The sequence below is a fragment of the Larimichthys crocea genome, chromosome XIII (assembly GCF_000972845.2).
Source record: "Larimichthys crocea isolate SSNF chromosome XIII, L_crocea_2.0, whole genome shotgun sequence".
NCBI classification, from domain to species: Eukaryota; Metazoa; Chordata; class Actinopteri; family Sciaenidae; genus Larimichthys; species Larimichthys crocea.
The window spans coordinates 14,721,059-14,735,603 of NC_040023.1; the positions used below are offsets into that span (position 1 = coordinate 14,721,059).

The 14,545-nt window shown below is 44.6% G+C and overlaps 1 protein-coding gene and 1 long non-coding RNA gene across 3 annotated transcripts in view; one reads left to right on the forward strand and one right to left on the reverse strand.

The window, feature by feature from the left end:
* Positions 1–7,338, forward strand: part of rasip1 (Ras interacting protein 1) — a 9,313-nt gene extending 1,975 nt beyond the window's left edge. The window contains exons 4-16 of the mRNA XM_010750352.3: positions 54–314; positions 397–638; positions 731–895; positions 1,453–1,657; positions 1,735–2,033; positions 2,147–2,308; positions 3,305–3,345; positions 3,632–3,786; positions 3,932–4,044; positions 5,398–5,683; positions 6,306–6,469; positions 6,578–6,719; positions 6,812–7,338. Coding sequence (XP_010748654.2) covers positions 54–314; positions 397–638; positions 731–895; positions 1,453–1,657; positions 1,735–2,033; positions 2,147–2,308; positions 3,305–3,345; positions 3,632–3,786; positions 3,932–4,044; positions 5,398–5,683; positions 6,306–6,469; positions 6,578–6,719; positions 6,812–6,990 — 2,414 coding nt within the window. The 3' untranslated portion in view covers positions 6,991–7,338. The remainder of the gene's footprint in view (positions 1–53; positions 315–396; positions 639–730; positions 896–1,452; positions 1,658–1,734; positions 2,034–2,146; positions 2,309–3,304; positions 3,346–3,631; positions 3,787–3,931; positions 4,045–5,397; positions 5,684–6,305; positions 6,470–6,577; positions 6,720–6,811) is intronic.
* Positions 7,339–8,238: 900 nt separating this feature from the next.
* The window catches only part of LOC113747289 (uncharacterized), a 33,656-nt gene continuing 27,349 nt past the window's right edge, over positions 8,239–14,545 (reverse strand). The window contains exons 5-6 of one of the 2 annotated variants that reach the window (XR_003463526.1): positions 12,757–12,914; positions 8,239–8,866 (exon numbers count right to left, since the gene is read on the reverse strand). This is a non-coding gene — a long non-coding RNA (uncharacterized LOC113747289). Of the gene's footprint in view, positions 8,867–12,756; positions 12,992–14,545 lie in introns of both variants that reach the window. The other variant, XR_003463525.1, reaches the window with a different exon arrangement.

The following is a 14,545-nucleotide window of genomic DNA, read 5'->3' on the forward strand; positions in this document are numbered from 1 at the left end:
ACCCCCTCCCCCCCCTCCCCCATTTCCTCCTCCCTTCCTCCATTACCTTCTAGTTCTCCAGAAACACAGCCCAGAGGACTTCCTGTTGTGTGATGTCATTGGAAAGCCCATCCAGCAGCCAGATGGAGCTATCAAATGGGAGACAGAGTGCCGGAGAAGTGTTTCCCCTTGGGAATGTCCTTTGTTGTTAGTGGACATGTGGCGGCCTAAGGATGGATTTGAGCGGCGCTTTGAAATCCAAAGAAAGGAAGACTATGAGAGAGAAGAGAGGGAGAGGGAGAAGGAGCGTGAGAGGGACGGAGAGAACTATCAAGGTATGTTTAAGACGAAACAGGCAGGTATGTCAGCATGCAAAGGGTCAGACTGACTTATCCTGTGATCTTCTGCGGCCCGCAGGTGTGCGCTGGCGACGAAGCAGGATGGCTTCAGGAGGTGGAATAGAGGAGAGCGAGCGTGGTCACCGTGGAAGGAACACAGAGCTCAGGAGGAGCATCAGTGACATGAACCTGAGTCTGCGGCGTCGCCAAGGCAACCACGTCGGCAAGGACCCACGCGGTTCAGGCAACAGGCCTAACAACAACGGAGGGGTGCAGGACAGGAAGAACATTGTGAGCATGATCAACCCACAGCCAGGACAGGTAAAAAAAACAGATGATGTGGTATAAAAAACAATGAATTTATTGTCCATTTGTTGTTCTGACCATCATGTCTGCCAACTTTTTTTTTTCAGATTAGAGCGTCAAAAGCTGAAGCAAAGGTCGGCTGGACGAATCAGCCAGCGGAGGACGAGAAGGATTATTCAAGCTGTGACCTGGAAGTGATGTCACAAAGTTTGATCCTTCCACCCACGGACCGGCCCTATTTTCTGTTGCTGCAGGGTTATGATCAGAGCAAGGCAAGACATGCTGACAAGATGATATCACGCACACAAACACTCACAAGCACCCACGTACACTATATAAACACAAGCTCGCTCGCACACACACACACAGGCGTTTACTTGGTAAACTCTATAACAAGGTGCACACACGACGATGAGCAGATATGCAAACTAACAGCCGCGTCGTGGAGGATTTGTGCAGATGTACACGCGTGCACACACCCTGTGCATGACATCATACCTGCATGTCTGTAATCGCCACATACCATCAGGGTTTCCATCGCTCTACAAGCCTCTCCCATTCAGCATCCTGCACAAAACAGCCTCTGAGCAGCACAATGCCTCAACAATTTATCCAAGGAAAGCACAAAACCCCTCTGTGTACATCACTCGCACACAATGACCTCACACAGGTCTCCATTGTAGCAAACTGTGACACACTTCATACCTTATCAACCCACCTTCTGTTCAACTTAACATCTCTAAGATGGAAGACTGATAGAAATCATAGCACTTAAAAGATAACAGACCTCCCTGACTTTCTTCTGCTCTCCACTGTGTGTTTTGTTTAGGATTTTGTTTTGTACATTATGATGGGTCATACGCATGTGTTTGGAAGAAAGCCCACAATGAGGGAGAGGGAGAAGGATAGAGAGAGGGAGAGGAAGGGGAAGAGGCCGCTAAAGGTGGAGACGTTCCTCTCTGCTCCTGACCTCTTGGCCAGACACTTGTTGGTCAGGAGAGACTCGGCTGTTCCCGGGACACCCACCGGACAAGGTTTTAAATCAGTTACTCACATCATACTGCATTTGTCGCGATACAGTCCAACCTAATCTAATTTTATTCTGTCGTAGCTCTGATGCGTCCCTTCAGAGGAGGTGAAGTCACACACAACGGAGTGGCCATTTACAGAGAGACAGTCCTTAAGCCTGGGGATGTGATTGGTCTGGGGAACCACTTCCTTTTCCTATACCGTGACCCTCGTGTGACTCCAGCTCCACCGGTGGCATTGACCCTGCCATGGCAGGCTGACGTCTCCACCACCTGCTGCCCTTCAGGGTTGGTGGACAGACAGGAAGCACTGAGGCAGTACCTGGGATCTACGGAGGCAGTTCTGAAGTTTCACCCCCGTCACGCAGATTCATTGTTACAGGTAAGGCAGAAAGGCAAAGAGGCTGTAGTACTTCTCCTTCTGCTATTTATCATATGTATCATAGATAAATGGCCTGGATGACATGTAGTTTGTTTATCTCTCATTTTCTCTAGGAGATAATCTCCAAAAATTCCTCTCCAGACTCTGGTGGTGGACCTTTAGCTCCGGCTTATCTCCTGTCAATCATGATAGATCATGCCTCCAAACACCTGGACCCTGCTCTCACACCACAGATATTACTCAAGTCAGCCAATCTAATTAAAGAAATTGTCTGGGTAAGAACAAAAAAAAAGCAAACCAACATCTTGAAATATACGCCAACGCCAACCCTGAACCACAACAACCGTGGACCTTTGTTGCATGTCATTTCCCCTCTCTCATCTTCTCATTTCCTGTTTCTTTTTTTTACTGTTAGCTCTGTAATAAAGGCATAAAAATATCAAATAATTACTAAGAAGAGCCTTAATTCGGCACAGCAGTGCTTTGAGGTAAATGCTAACACTGGCGTGCTAACATGGTCACAATAACAATGCTGATGTTAAGCAGATGTAATGTTCACCATTCTAGCGAGTACAGCCGAGACTGGTGGAAATGTCAGTAGTTTTACAGGTGACTGGTCATAATAATGGTGCTAGATTAAAGATCACCAAAGGTATTAATCCAGCCTAATGTCTGAGCCAAGATTCATAGCAATCGATCCAATAGTTGCTGAGACACTTCACTCAAAACCACAAATGTAATGATAGTGGTAAAAGGCAGAAGGATTTAATCCTCTGGAAACCATGAATGACAATCTATAGTTGAGTTTTTCAGTAGGGGACTAAGAAATATTGCTATCCATAGTGCCATGCTGCTTGCCTGGCTAAAAAATAACAGTTCAGCATATAAAATGTGCAAGATATGGTATGTTAAGTAAAATAATAAAATATCCCAGAGGTTTAGCATCTGTGGAGCTCATAACAAGTGCATGACAGTAGGGCCATGATCAGACTTAAACAACCTTGGCAGAAAACATCAGGTAGGCAGATTGAGACTGCCACATTCAGTCAGACAGAAAAACCAGCAGACAGACGTATGCCCTTCATTGTGGCCTGCTACGCTGTGGACAGGAGCGAGGATGAGCTGATGTCACTGCCCTTCTGCTGGAAAATGTGCTGTAATTGTCCTGGCTACAGGGCTAGACTCTGCTCCCCCTCCTCCACCTCCTCCTCCACCCGCACACTAAGCCAAGATGTCTCTCCTCTCTTCTTTCTCCAACTCTCTCTTTACAGGATAACATTAAGGAATTTGGGGATAAGCATCCCACGCAAAAGTAAGAACATTTTTGTTCTATGTCATGTTTCCTCTGTTTAGCAGTCCCCTGTTGAGTGATTCATGATACATTTGTGCCTGTTAAGTCTTTGGCAAATTTTTGTAGTATGATGAATGCATTGTAACACAGTGATGTTGGAAAATGGCTGAAATATAGTTGAGTAATGATAACTAAGTCTATTTTTAGTGTGTTTCTCTCGTATAAAAAACACAAACAAAACAGACAGGAGAATGTTCACAGTCATTTTACAGCTTTCATAACTTTGATGTTACATAAATGTGTCCAGCTCCACAGAACAAGAAGCCGAGATAAGCACGCCAAATGTCCTGAAACTGTCATCTGACCTTCGACCCCTGATGTTCTGGATGTCAAATGCCACAGAGCTCCTTAACTTCTTCCAGGTCAAAGTAGAAACCATGGAGAAAGAGTGGGAGTTTGAAGGTGAGAGTGATTTGAAAACAATTATAATGACTGATTCGAGTGAAAGAAGCTGTGAGCGTTTAATGAAATGCCACAGCACTTTGGCAATGTGAAATGAAAGCAGACACAAAGTCTTTAATTGATCTTAATGATCATTTCTTTAAAGCCCCGGGGGACCCACTTCTGACGGCTGACATGGACACCTGCTCAGAAGCTCTGGCTCAGCTGGATGATGTCATTATGCACACCTTCCAACAGTGTGTTTATCACCTCACCAAGGTGAAGTATAAAAACAAATCCAGACTGCTGATGACTTCTTTAAGCTATACTGTTTTCTAATTGTCACTTTATACAGTTATAGCAGTTAGTATACAAAGAAAAAAATCAACATACTTTTAACTCATTTTAAATGCGTGCGGCCAGATGTCAATCAAACTGCAAATTTGGAAAAGCCACTAACAATCAAACTTCACAAAGAGACAGCTAAATGTCTTTCTTAAGACTTAATACATTTTTTTTGTTTTCCAAGATGTTTCTGGAGCTGCCTCACTACCACCCACAATTTATTTTAATTTTTTCCAGCTGTGAGCAGCCCCTCTGTTCCCTTTGTGTTTTGCTATTTGGGAGAATATTGTGCATCAACAGCACGTTTGGAAATTAACCGTATTATGCATACTGTCTCGTTTCTTTTGTATCTAAACACACTATATTCTAAACACCTGCTTAAAATTAGCATGTTGTGTGGATTTGAGATATACTTTATGTACTTGCCAATACGTTAACAGCCACTCTAGAGCCTGACAGGCTCACAGTGGCAACGCCAACATGTTTACCATGTTCAGCATTTTAGTTTAGCGTGTAAGCCTGCTAGCATTTGCTAAGTGGCACTAAACGCAAAGTACAGCTGTGGCTAGACACCAAATGAAAAATTTGACCGGAGGATAGCAAAAGAAAAGAAGTCAACAGAAAGAACAACCATATTATAATTCAGAGCAGGCCATGGATATCTGTATGAAATGACATAGTGATCCACCCTGTTCTTGTTTTTGATTTTATTTATAGGTGGGCATGCATAAGTGCTCTGTGTGCATGTGTGCATACGTATAAAAATAGCCCTAGTTTTGCTTTTATATTGCTGCAGTTGTGTTCTGTGTCATTCTTATTTTGTCCATGTATATGTATGGGGGAGGGCCCTATTGGAGCATTGTGGTGAATGGGTGTCTGCGTCTTTGTATCGTCTGTAAACATTGTATATCTCTGTTGGCAACAAGGACCCCCTCGAAAATGAGATGATACATCTCAAGGGGTTATCCCTTGATAAATAAAGAATAAAGAAAGAAAGAAAGAAAGAATAACAGTTGAGACATTTCAGTCTTTACCTAAAATGTAAACCTCACGGTGGCGCCAGAGGGAAAGTCTAGGGATCATCTAAGTCAGTAGGATCCATCCTCTGGAAACCATGAATGCCTCTACAAAATTTGTTAAAATCTTTCAACGTCGACCAACTGACATTGTCAACGACTCTCCACCTTCCTCGTCCATTCCAACTTAATCTGCCCCCTCTCTTATCTCTCTCTGTTTTTCACTTTTGAAACAAATTAACTCAAGTTTCTTTCCTTTCTATCCACATAGACTCTGTACTCACTCCTTCCAGCCCTCCTGGACACCAACCCATTCTCCAGCGAGGATAAGGAGAAAGAGAAGGATGGTGCCGAAGGAGAAGAGAAAAGAGACGGGGAAGGAGAGGTGGATGATGTGTCCGCCTTACCGCCCAGAGTTGCCGGGCTGGTGGAAGTGTATCGCTGTTCCCTGATGCTATCACGGGAGGCGTGCCTGTCCCCGCCACTCACCTCCCAAACCTTTGGCTACCTCTTCTTCTTCACAAACACCTCCCTACTCAATACTCTGCTGGAGAGAGGTGAGAGCACACAGGTTGACCACGTAACAGAGAAAGTCACATAGTTCGTGACATTAATCATTAATACCAATTATGCAGCAATATCTTAGCTAAGTGGCCAGTCTGTAACCTCTGAGTGTGCTGAATTAAGCAAAGGGGTTTATTGTTTTCCAGGTCCAGTGTGTAAGATTTAGGAGTATTTCTTTGCAAGAACTGAATATAATATTCATTAGTATGTTTTAATTAGTGTATAATAACCTAAATAAAAGGCGCCCTATATATCTACAGTAAGAGCGGGTCCTCTTCCATGGAGTCCACCATTTTGAAAAAACATTTTTGTACAGTAGCTCAGTACAGACAAACTACAACTGATCTAGATCTTCGCAGCCAGAGTTTTTCGCTACATGCTTGGAAGGAGAGAGTGAAACGTTTGAGAGTATTCACTTTAGTGCAATCTGCAACTTCACCACTGGGTGCCACAAAATCCTACGCACTGAACCTTTTAACGTTTCATTTATAAAAAGAAGATTGTACTATTTCTGCTATCAAAAGTTAGATAGAATAACTTTACAGGCTAAAGTTCTTCAGGTAATAATTTTCATATTATTTAAAAAGAAAATCATGTGCTTTTTCTTCTTCTTAGATGGGCTGTTTTCGTGGTCCAGAGCGGTCCAGATCCGTACAAACCTGGACTTGGTTCTGGACTGGCTACAGGGGGCGGGATTAGGAGACATTGCCTCTGAGTTTATGAGGAAACTGTCAATCACAGTCAACTTCCTGTGTATTCCTAAGACTCGTCTTATCCAGGTAATACATTTAATGTACATGTGCTGTGTGTCTTTCCATCCATGGCCAAAGAATATGAACTTTTATTTGTCATTTTTTTGTCTCTCTGTTAACCTTTTTGTCTTCCAGTCATCCTGGACCAGTCTACAGGAGGACCATATCTTGTTAAGCCCTTCCCAGTTGCACCACCTGCTCACCCATTACAAGCTGGGTCCAACCAGAGCCCCACCAGCATCCTGGGCCCCTCCACCGGGCACAGAGTTGAGTGGAGGTAAAACATAAATAAAACAGCTCAACCATGTAACTGAGGCAATGATATAATCTGTTAAGTCAATTGTTTATTTTCCTTTTGTGATATTTTAGACATCTTTGAGAGCTTCCTGGATCACCCTCCTCTAATCCTGCCAAACGAGACTCCACGCCTTGACCTCTCCCAGCCAATCCCAAGCCCTGAGCTGCAAAAGGAAGTGACACGTCTCCGCACCTTCTTGTGGGGACTCGACCAGGATGAGCTCCCTGCCAATCAGAGGACTCGGCTTTGAGGAAGCCCATATTTGTCTCTCTATGGATGTCTCAAAAGAGTAAAAAAAAAGGACATCACCAGAAACAGTGAACCAATAAAAATAAATAAATACACACTACAAATACAAACTGGACATGTTTTCTGCATTTTGGTAGTTTTTCGTGACATTTCCATATCAGTTCATTTAATCATTTAGATATTTTCAAGTAAAAGAAATGTATTGGCTTTGGTATGTCTTTATAGAAAGCAGAGTAAAACACCATGTCTGTTAGACCACGCAGTGTTGTGCTTTATGTGACTGTTTTACTTGGCTTTCATGTATGTTTTTACTTGTTTTTAATAAAACACTGAATCCTAGTCTAAAAGACCTACAGTTTCCGCATGATCTTTGACAAGCTTGTTTCCCACAGCAGGGCCTCTCGGGCTTGGCACTCGCCTCGACTTCAAACACCAAAGGAATATTCCACAAGATGGCATTACAGGACTCATTCCCCTCTGACGTTAAATGATGAGTCTGCAGGTAGAATTGCTTGACTAAGGAGGCGATCATACAACAACATTAACGTCTGCTCCAAAGGCTCATTCTCATTTCCTGTAATAATGGCAGTATTTTACGAAGGGGTCATGACTCAGGCAAGCAAATGAGGCTGTGACGACCACACACAAAGGTTACCTTTAGCAAGGTAAGCTGTCGTAAAGGTAAAAGCTGTGTGACTTAAGAGCAGGGGAGATTTTAATTTCCCTTTGGTTGATGTGACACACTTAAGTGGTCCAATCTGTAGGGTTTCCCCATTTCATTAATGCAGACCTATAAAAAAGTACAGCTCATTAAGCATAAGTTAACAAGTGGTTGTTATGAACAGACAGCAGACAGGTGATATCATCAGGAGTGAGTAACAGCTTAGCTTGAACTTGAACTTGTCACAAATTTGTAATATCCAGTCAATTTCACCGTCTAGTCAGCCAGACTTTAGAAACCACTTTCTTTGTTTTGAGAGTGAAGCTCCATGACGTCTCGACAAACTCAAGTTATCATGCTCCTCCTTTGGCGTCAGACCAAATGGCTTCCTTTCTTCCGGTCAGCTCCTCGGATGAATTCCTTTACGGTAAAAAGCTCAAAAAAACATCAGTCCCGTGAGAGACCCCCTGCTTACATCATCACTGCTGCCTCCGGTCCTGTCTCCCCGATTTCTTACAGTGCGGACATCAAAAAACATGCCACTGAGAAAGACCAGTTATAGATTATGAATCACGAGGAGAGGCTCTTTGTGGTTACATTTATCAATTAAGTGATTGTAATCACTCTCATTTGAAATTCAATGTGGTGTGTGAGTGAGAGTAAGACTGTGTTTGTGTGCTAATTTCAACTTTCCAGTAATGTCAAACAGCTGTAGTCTGTAACTTTATAATGAAACACAGATGGGGGATCAGGCTGGTATAGGTCCATGCTGATTGTATGATATTACAGTAGTCTGTGATACAATACGGTGACCAACGTCTGAGTAGTATTAAGTAACATGTAGGGTTTAGTAAGCGTGTGACACACACACAGTTTTCTGTGATCTCAATCAATGACACAGACTAAATGACACACACACTTTCACCCAGAATGTCATAGTCATGCACTCGATCCTCTATCGCTGCCTCACACACACACCCACACACACACACGCATGCATTAAGTAGACTTCTTTACCCAGGTGCAGAGTCCCACACCTGTTGTAGCAGCTCTCTGTAATTAGCTCAACACAATTATCATTGGTGGACGGAGGGGTGTGTTTGTGTGAAGACAATGGGGCAGTTATTCTCTCCCTATCATCTCCTTCTCTCTCCCTGCTGTCGAGTAATGAAAGATTCTTCCCTTCTTCAAAGAGACGGAGTTTCCTACAAAACAGCTGAGTCAGAGGAGAAAAGAGAGAGAAGGATGAAAAGAAAAGGAGAACAGTAGGGAGGCAAGCACGGTAATGCAATGCTGCTGGTGTGAGGCCCAGTGGACCACAGTGATTGTGTTCATTGTTGTTACACACAGGAGTCATTTTCAGGAACCAGAAAAAGGGCCCATGGCTCTCACACTTAACACTAACAGCTACAACCTGGCACAGCCTCAGTATCTATTTGTGATCTGGTAACACTTTACCTGGGCTCTGCGTCATCCTAAAGCCCGCAGTATAAGGAGGTTTTTCAAGTCATACGTCAGGGGAAAGGGCAGAATATGATGACTGTAGAGCTACTGATGGAGGTTGTGAGACACGTTTTATCAGGAAATCAGAGGGGAAAGTGTGAGGGTTTGTCCAAACTAGTCATCACTACCAAATATAGCGGGATTTGGTTTCTTATACCAGTGGGGACCTAAATTTTTGGGTTTTTTTTTTTTATCTTGGTTTCACTGGCCATGGGAGCAATATCACTTTTATGAGTGTGGCCTTGAGGAATAAGGCTAAATTTCTTATTTTTGGTCTCAGGCTTAAAATATTTAAGGAGCTTGACAGTCACCAGAGAGTCAACTTTAGTTTATAACAAAGTAAGAGTGGAATATTGTACATGGCTTCTGGCTAAGACCTGTGTTAAGGCCAGGAAGGAAACAAGGGAGCAGGGGAATCTCTGTAATAGGTCACAGACTGACAAAAAAGACAGACTGGGGGTGTAGGAATCTGCATGAGGTTTGAGACAAGTGGTGAGAAGGTCAGAGGTGCCGGGAGGGAAATCAGTCAGATGCAGACAGACGACAGACTGTGGCTGCGGACTTTAGGTGGATGAAATGGACAGCGGGGCCTCAGTGAGATGACTAAAAGGCCAAGAGAAAAGCCCTGGTCTTCCTCAAGGGACAGATCTGTTTTCTTCTGGTTACGTCACCCGAACGTGAAATGCACACACAAACACACAAACTTTTTTTTTTTTCAGTGCACACACGCGTGCACCTACACACAAATGCACACAGGCACACGTCGGGATATAAAAGAACCCCTGTGAGGTCAGATCCACCGGGCTGAGGCTGTCCACTGTTAGTAGGACTAGCCAGCTCAGTCTCGCAGTCTCACTGGCAGCTACAACCACCACCACCAACCACTGTACCCTGTCTTGCCCTGCCCTGCCCCGGCCTTCTCTCCACTGGCGGCTGTCTGTCCAGGCCTGCTGCTTCTACTGCTGCTGGTTCTCCGGGGGGCAGCAGCAGCAGCAGCAGCAGTGTTTATGTATGTGCTCAATTTGGTACAGGGCCAGCGCCACCAATTTAGGACTGGTGGTCTTTTCCTCTTTTTAAAAATGTCCTCATCTACCTTTTCCCTCCTTTCCTCTTCTTTCCTCCTGTTTTCCTGCCCCTCTCTCTCTCTCTCTCCTCTCTCGTTCTCGTTCAGTATGTTTCTCTCGGGCCGGGGGGCCTGTGGGCCTGTGGGTAGGGGCCTTATTCCATCAGCCTGGGGCTTCTGTCAGAGGCTTGTTCCATTTTGCGTCATGGTGTTGACTGAACGGACCCCACACTTAACTCCCATACAGCTATGGGGTTGGGCGGCAGGGCGGCCGGCGCGGGCTAACGCGGCCCCGTGTTCAGCGTGGTAATCTGATGGCCATGTTTATTTTATGCAGCTCTCCTTTGATGGAGCAGAAAAAGTCTTTGGGCTTTTTGTTTCAGCACTTTCACTGCCAGGTCAGAGGTGCTCGCCGTGGTTACGCTCAGGAAGAATAATATTTGCCCTTATATTCGCTCCAAACAGGCTTTTTTCCATATTAGTGTCAGGGATACTCTCTGGGTTTCTGCCTTCCACTGATTCGGCACATTGGAGGTGAAGGGTGGTGGGGGACCGCACCTCAAAAGCATTGCTCCCTAGAGGATAACAGGGGTGTTCCACAGGTCGTCCCCGGGGCCTTTTCCTATACCCCTGAGTGAACCCCCGTCACGCTCAGCTGCGGACCTGAGAGACAGCCCTGCAGCCATATATATAAGTCCCAGTAGTGAAGGAAAACACACACATAAACACATGAAAACACTCTCCCTCCTGCTTGGCTGCCCCGGACTCCACCTCAGCTGTCAGTCGTCCAAACCTCCCAGGGGTTCGTTTTAACGGAGTTACCAAAAAAACAGAGTTACCTCTCCTTGTCTGCCTGTGCCTTTCACTGCCTCACCTCAAAACTCACACACCCACCTATCTGCCTTGTGTCAGCTGTTTCAGATGGGTCGAAAAGCCAGGGAACCGCACAAAGTCATTATATGAGGGTTTTGACCTAAAATGTACAAGAGAGAGGCAGAACTGTCCACGTTCACAGGATCAAATTCTGACCCTAATTCGTCCTGTACAACCACACCATTAAGTACAAATAAAGCCTCATGTATTGCCCTTCATCACAATGTTCTGCACTTTACTGTGTCTCTCTGTTGAGCTTTACAATGTTGATCTGACCTGGGAAAGTGTTCTCCGAGCGGTGGCTTACAGGACTCGCTTCATCACGCAAGAATGCTTTTTACTTTGAAGATTAATTAGTATGTAGCTTTTGAGAGAAGAAGCCCAGATTGTGGCTGCAGTATTGTTTATCTATCTCGATTCTGTTATTGTAATTGGTCAAGTTCTATGCTGTGATCATGATATTACAGGAACGATTCATTGTCATACAAGATAAGGCACCCTGGAGAGTTTTATATGGATAATATTTCATTTCCTTCTAAGTTGTTCATTATTTATGATCTGAATACAGAACAGACTGGTTTTGGGGCCAGATAGCAATGATAAGCACACACACACACACACACACACACACACCAGCATGCACAAACAGAAATTAGATCACCATTTAAAAACCTCTACACCTCTTATCTCTCCAATTAAGACGAGTAGCAAACCGTGCACAGGAAGGACCTTTCTGTTCTCATACATTTGGCATGTTTCTGGCCCCCTGTGGGACTGTGAGGTATGTGCTTACTCACTGATGAAGAGAGCCCAAACTCTGATGTAATTCAGGGGGAAACAGGGAAACAAGAAGGTGGGGGTGAAACTACCCTGGTGGTAGGTAATCCAATACCTCCTGGTGCAATTTAGCAGCTCAAAACAATTACCAACTAGCTGCCCCTAAATCAGCACCAGCAGCCAGACAAGAGGGATGTAGTCTTGGCTTGTTCGTGGACACTAATGTGAAGTCAGCTTTAGTAGGCCACTACAGAGAGGGAGCTAATCTGGATCAGGGTTTGGCAGTTGCGTTCGCTGTTCAAACTGAGCTTGAAAGCCTCTGCAGATGGCACATTGTGGGAGACAGTAGAAAAGCCGGGTCAGTGAGTCATAAAGAGGTGCTGTCAGTCAAATTCAAGGATTCACCAGCTAGAAATCTGCCTTTGTGTGTCCTCCTCATCCCACTCACTGTCACCCAATCAGAGGCTGATTAAAAGGGATCGCCTTTCCTGTGAAGTGCCTCTATCTCTATGCCCTCTTCCTGTCCCACAGTTGTCCCTCGCTCACGCCCAACTCCCTTTCAATAAATAGATACACTGTTTCACGTATTTGCCATCGCTATCTCTGTTTAGTCATCCTTATCCATGGCATCCCTTTTCTAATTCCAACTCTGGTCATTGGCTCTCCATAATAGTCTCACCTATCTGTCCCAAATCGTGGCAACCCATCCCATTCCTTTCTTTTCTCCTCCTATGTGTCACCATCCCGTCCTCATCATCACTCTCATCTTTCAAAGATAGCCACTGTCACTGTGTCTATTGTCTTAGTATCAAACCTGTATGTCCAGGCATCCTGTTCCATCCCTCCCATCCCACTCTTTGTCGTCATCCCTTTCAACCCCTCCACCTCACCTCCACCCCCAGCGATTGTCCATGCGCCTGTTGTTTCTAGGGGTTTTAGTCCAGTCTGCTGTGGGGAATTTCCTTCTTATCGTTCACTGTGCTTGAATTCCTTGAATTCCTGGCATGCTTCCCGGCACTACCGGGGGTCCAGCCAGATGCGAGGGCGTCTGTAATAGAAGGCAGACGCTGAGGCCAACTATCACCATTCATACATCCAGCGTTGACCTTCTGATGAGAATGGACACTGTGATTGATGAACAGAAAGAGGATGAGGAGACAGGGAGAAAAGGGAGGGTGAAACATAAAAAGAGTGGAGACAGGCGCGTAATGTTAATGTGTATGAACTCTGTGCCAAAAATAGAAACGTCTGTATAGCTTTCATTTCTGAGGCATTGACTCACAGACTGTTATTGATAAAAGAAGACATGTAAGGCATTTAAATATCTCCCGACAGAGCAGTTTGCGGCTAATTGGAAACAGCAGGGGGTCAAAGTGCACACAAACATTGGGCACAAGTATAGAGAGATTAGAATAACTTGCATGTCATTCCTCTTAGTCACAGCCCTTCAAGGATAAAGGTGGTTCTCTAACTGCATGCTAAACAAAGCTTTTGTGAATTCCCACAATGAAGAAAAGGTCAAGTAAATAAAACTCAAGAGACATTGGGGTTGTGACAGGTCGTGCAGATGTACAAGTAAACGATGGTCGTCAGACTCAGACTTGTCAGCCCGGAGATAATGATAATGGTGGTTACAAAGAATGCACGCAAACACATTACTTCCATATCTTTCCGTCACTATTCCAGAGATAAGATAGTATGTCCAAGAAGCAGGAGCTTGCTAACAGTTTATATAAACATTTACAGTTACTGTTTGCTTTGCACAAGAGAATGAAACCAAAAAAAAATAAAACCAACAACAGCTGCAGAAATTCTGTAGAAAACCTGAAAACGAAGACAGTGTATCTTCTGTGCCGTGTTTTCACCGCTTTAAGTCAAAGTCACTTCAAACCAAAGTTGACATTTCAGTGAACTTGAGGTCCGCCACCCCTCCCTGTGCGGTCAAAGAACAGCCTACTGAATGTGGAGAGAAGTCTTTTTGATTTACAAACATTTTTAAATGCACTCAGCCTCCAAACTGTTGTGCTCAGCTAGCTTCCCCTACCTAATCCATGTCCGTTATTTCAAAACATAAATAGTGACAACGTGCGGATATGAAATTTCCTTTCCTGTGTTTGCTCTTAGTTATGGTGAAATTTACACACTGCGCATGGCTGACGTACAGGAAGTGGTCGGTGGGGACGACAGTAGAATCAATACAGCTGCACATGTCCTCTGTTATAAGTTGTGTTATCTGCTATCATTGTTGTGGGAGGTTGATTTATGATTGCCAGCGTGTAACGAGCGTTAATTTAATGAATGGCCATGTGATGGAGGGGCCTGATGTGCGTCAGCGTTGACAGAAACAGCTAGGCCATGTCAGGTTAAATGGAGTGGTGGGTTATAAATTGTTTTAAATGCTGGAGTGAACTGTCTGACATGCGTAAGCGTATGTGTGTCTCCTTGAGTTTGTTTGTGTGTCCATCTGCCTGGAAAAGGGCATCCTCCCACCCCCCCAACCACCCCCTCCCCATGTGACTGAGGTCACGTCACGTTGACAAAGTCACCCAGTAGGGCAAATTACGACGTCATACAAGTCTTCTTCCTTTTGTCTTCCCGCTCCCCTCACTCTTTCCCTGTCGTCTCTCCAGACCCTGCTGCCCCCTTACACACACTCACACACACACACTCACACACACA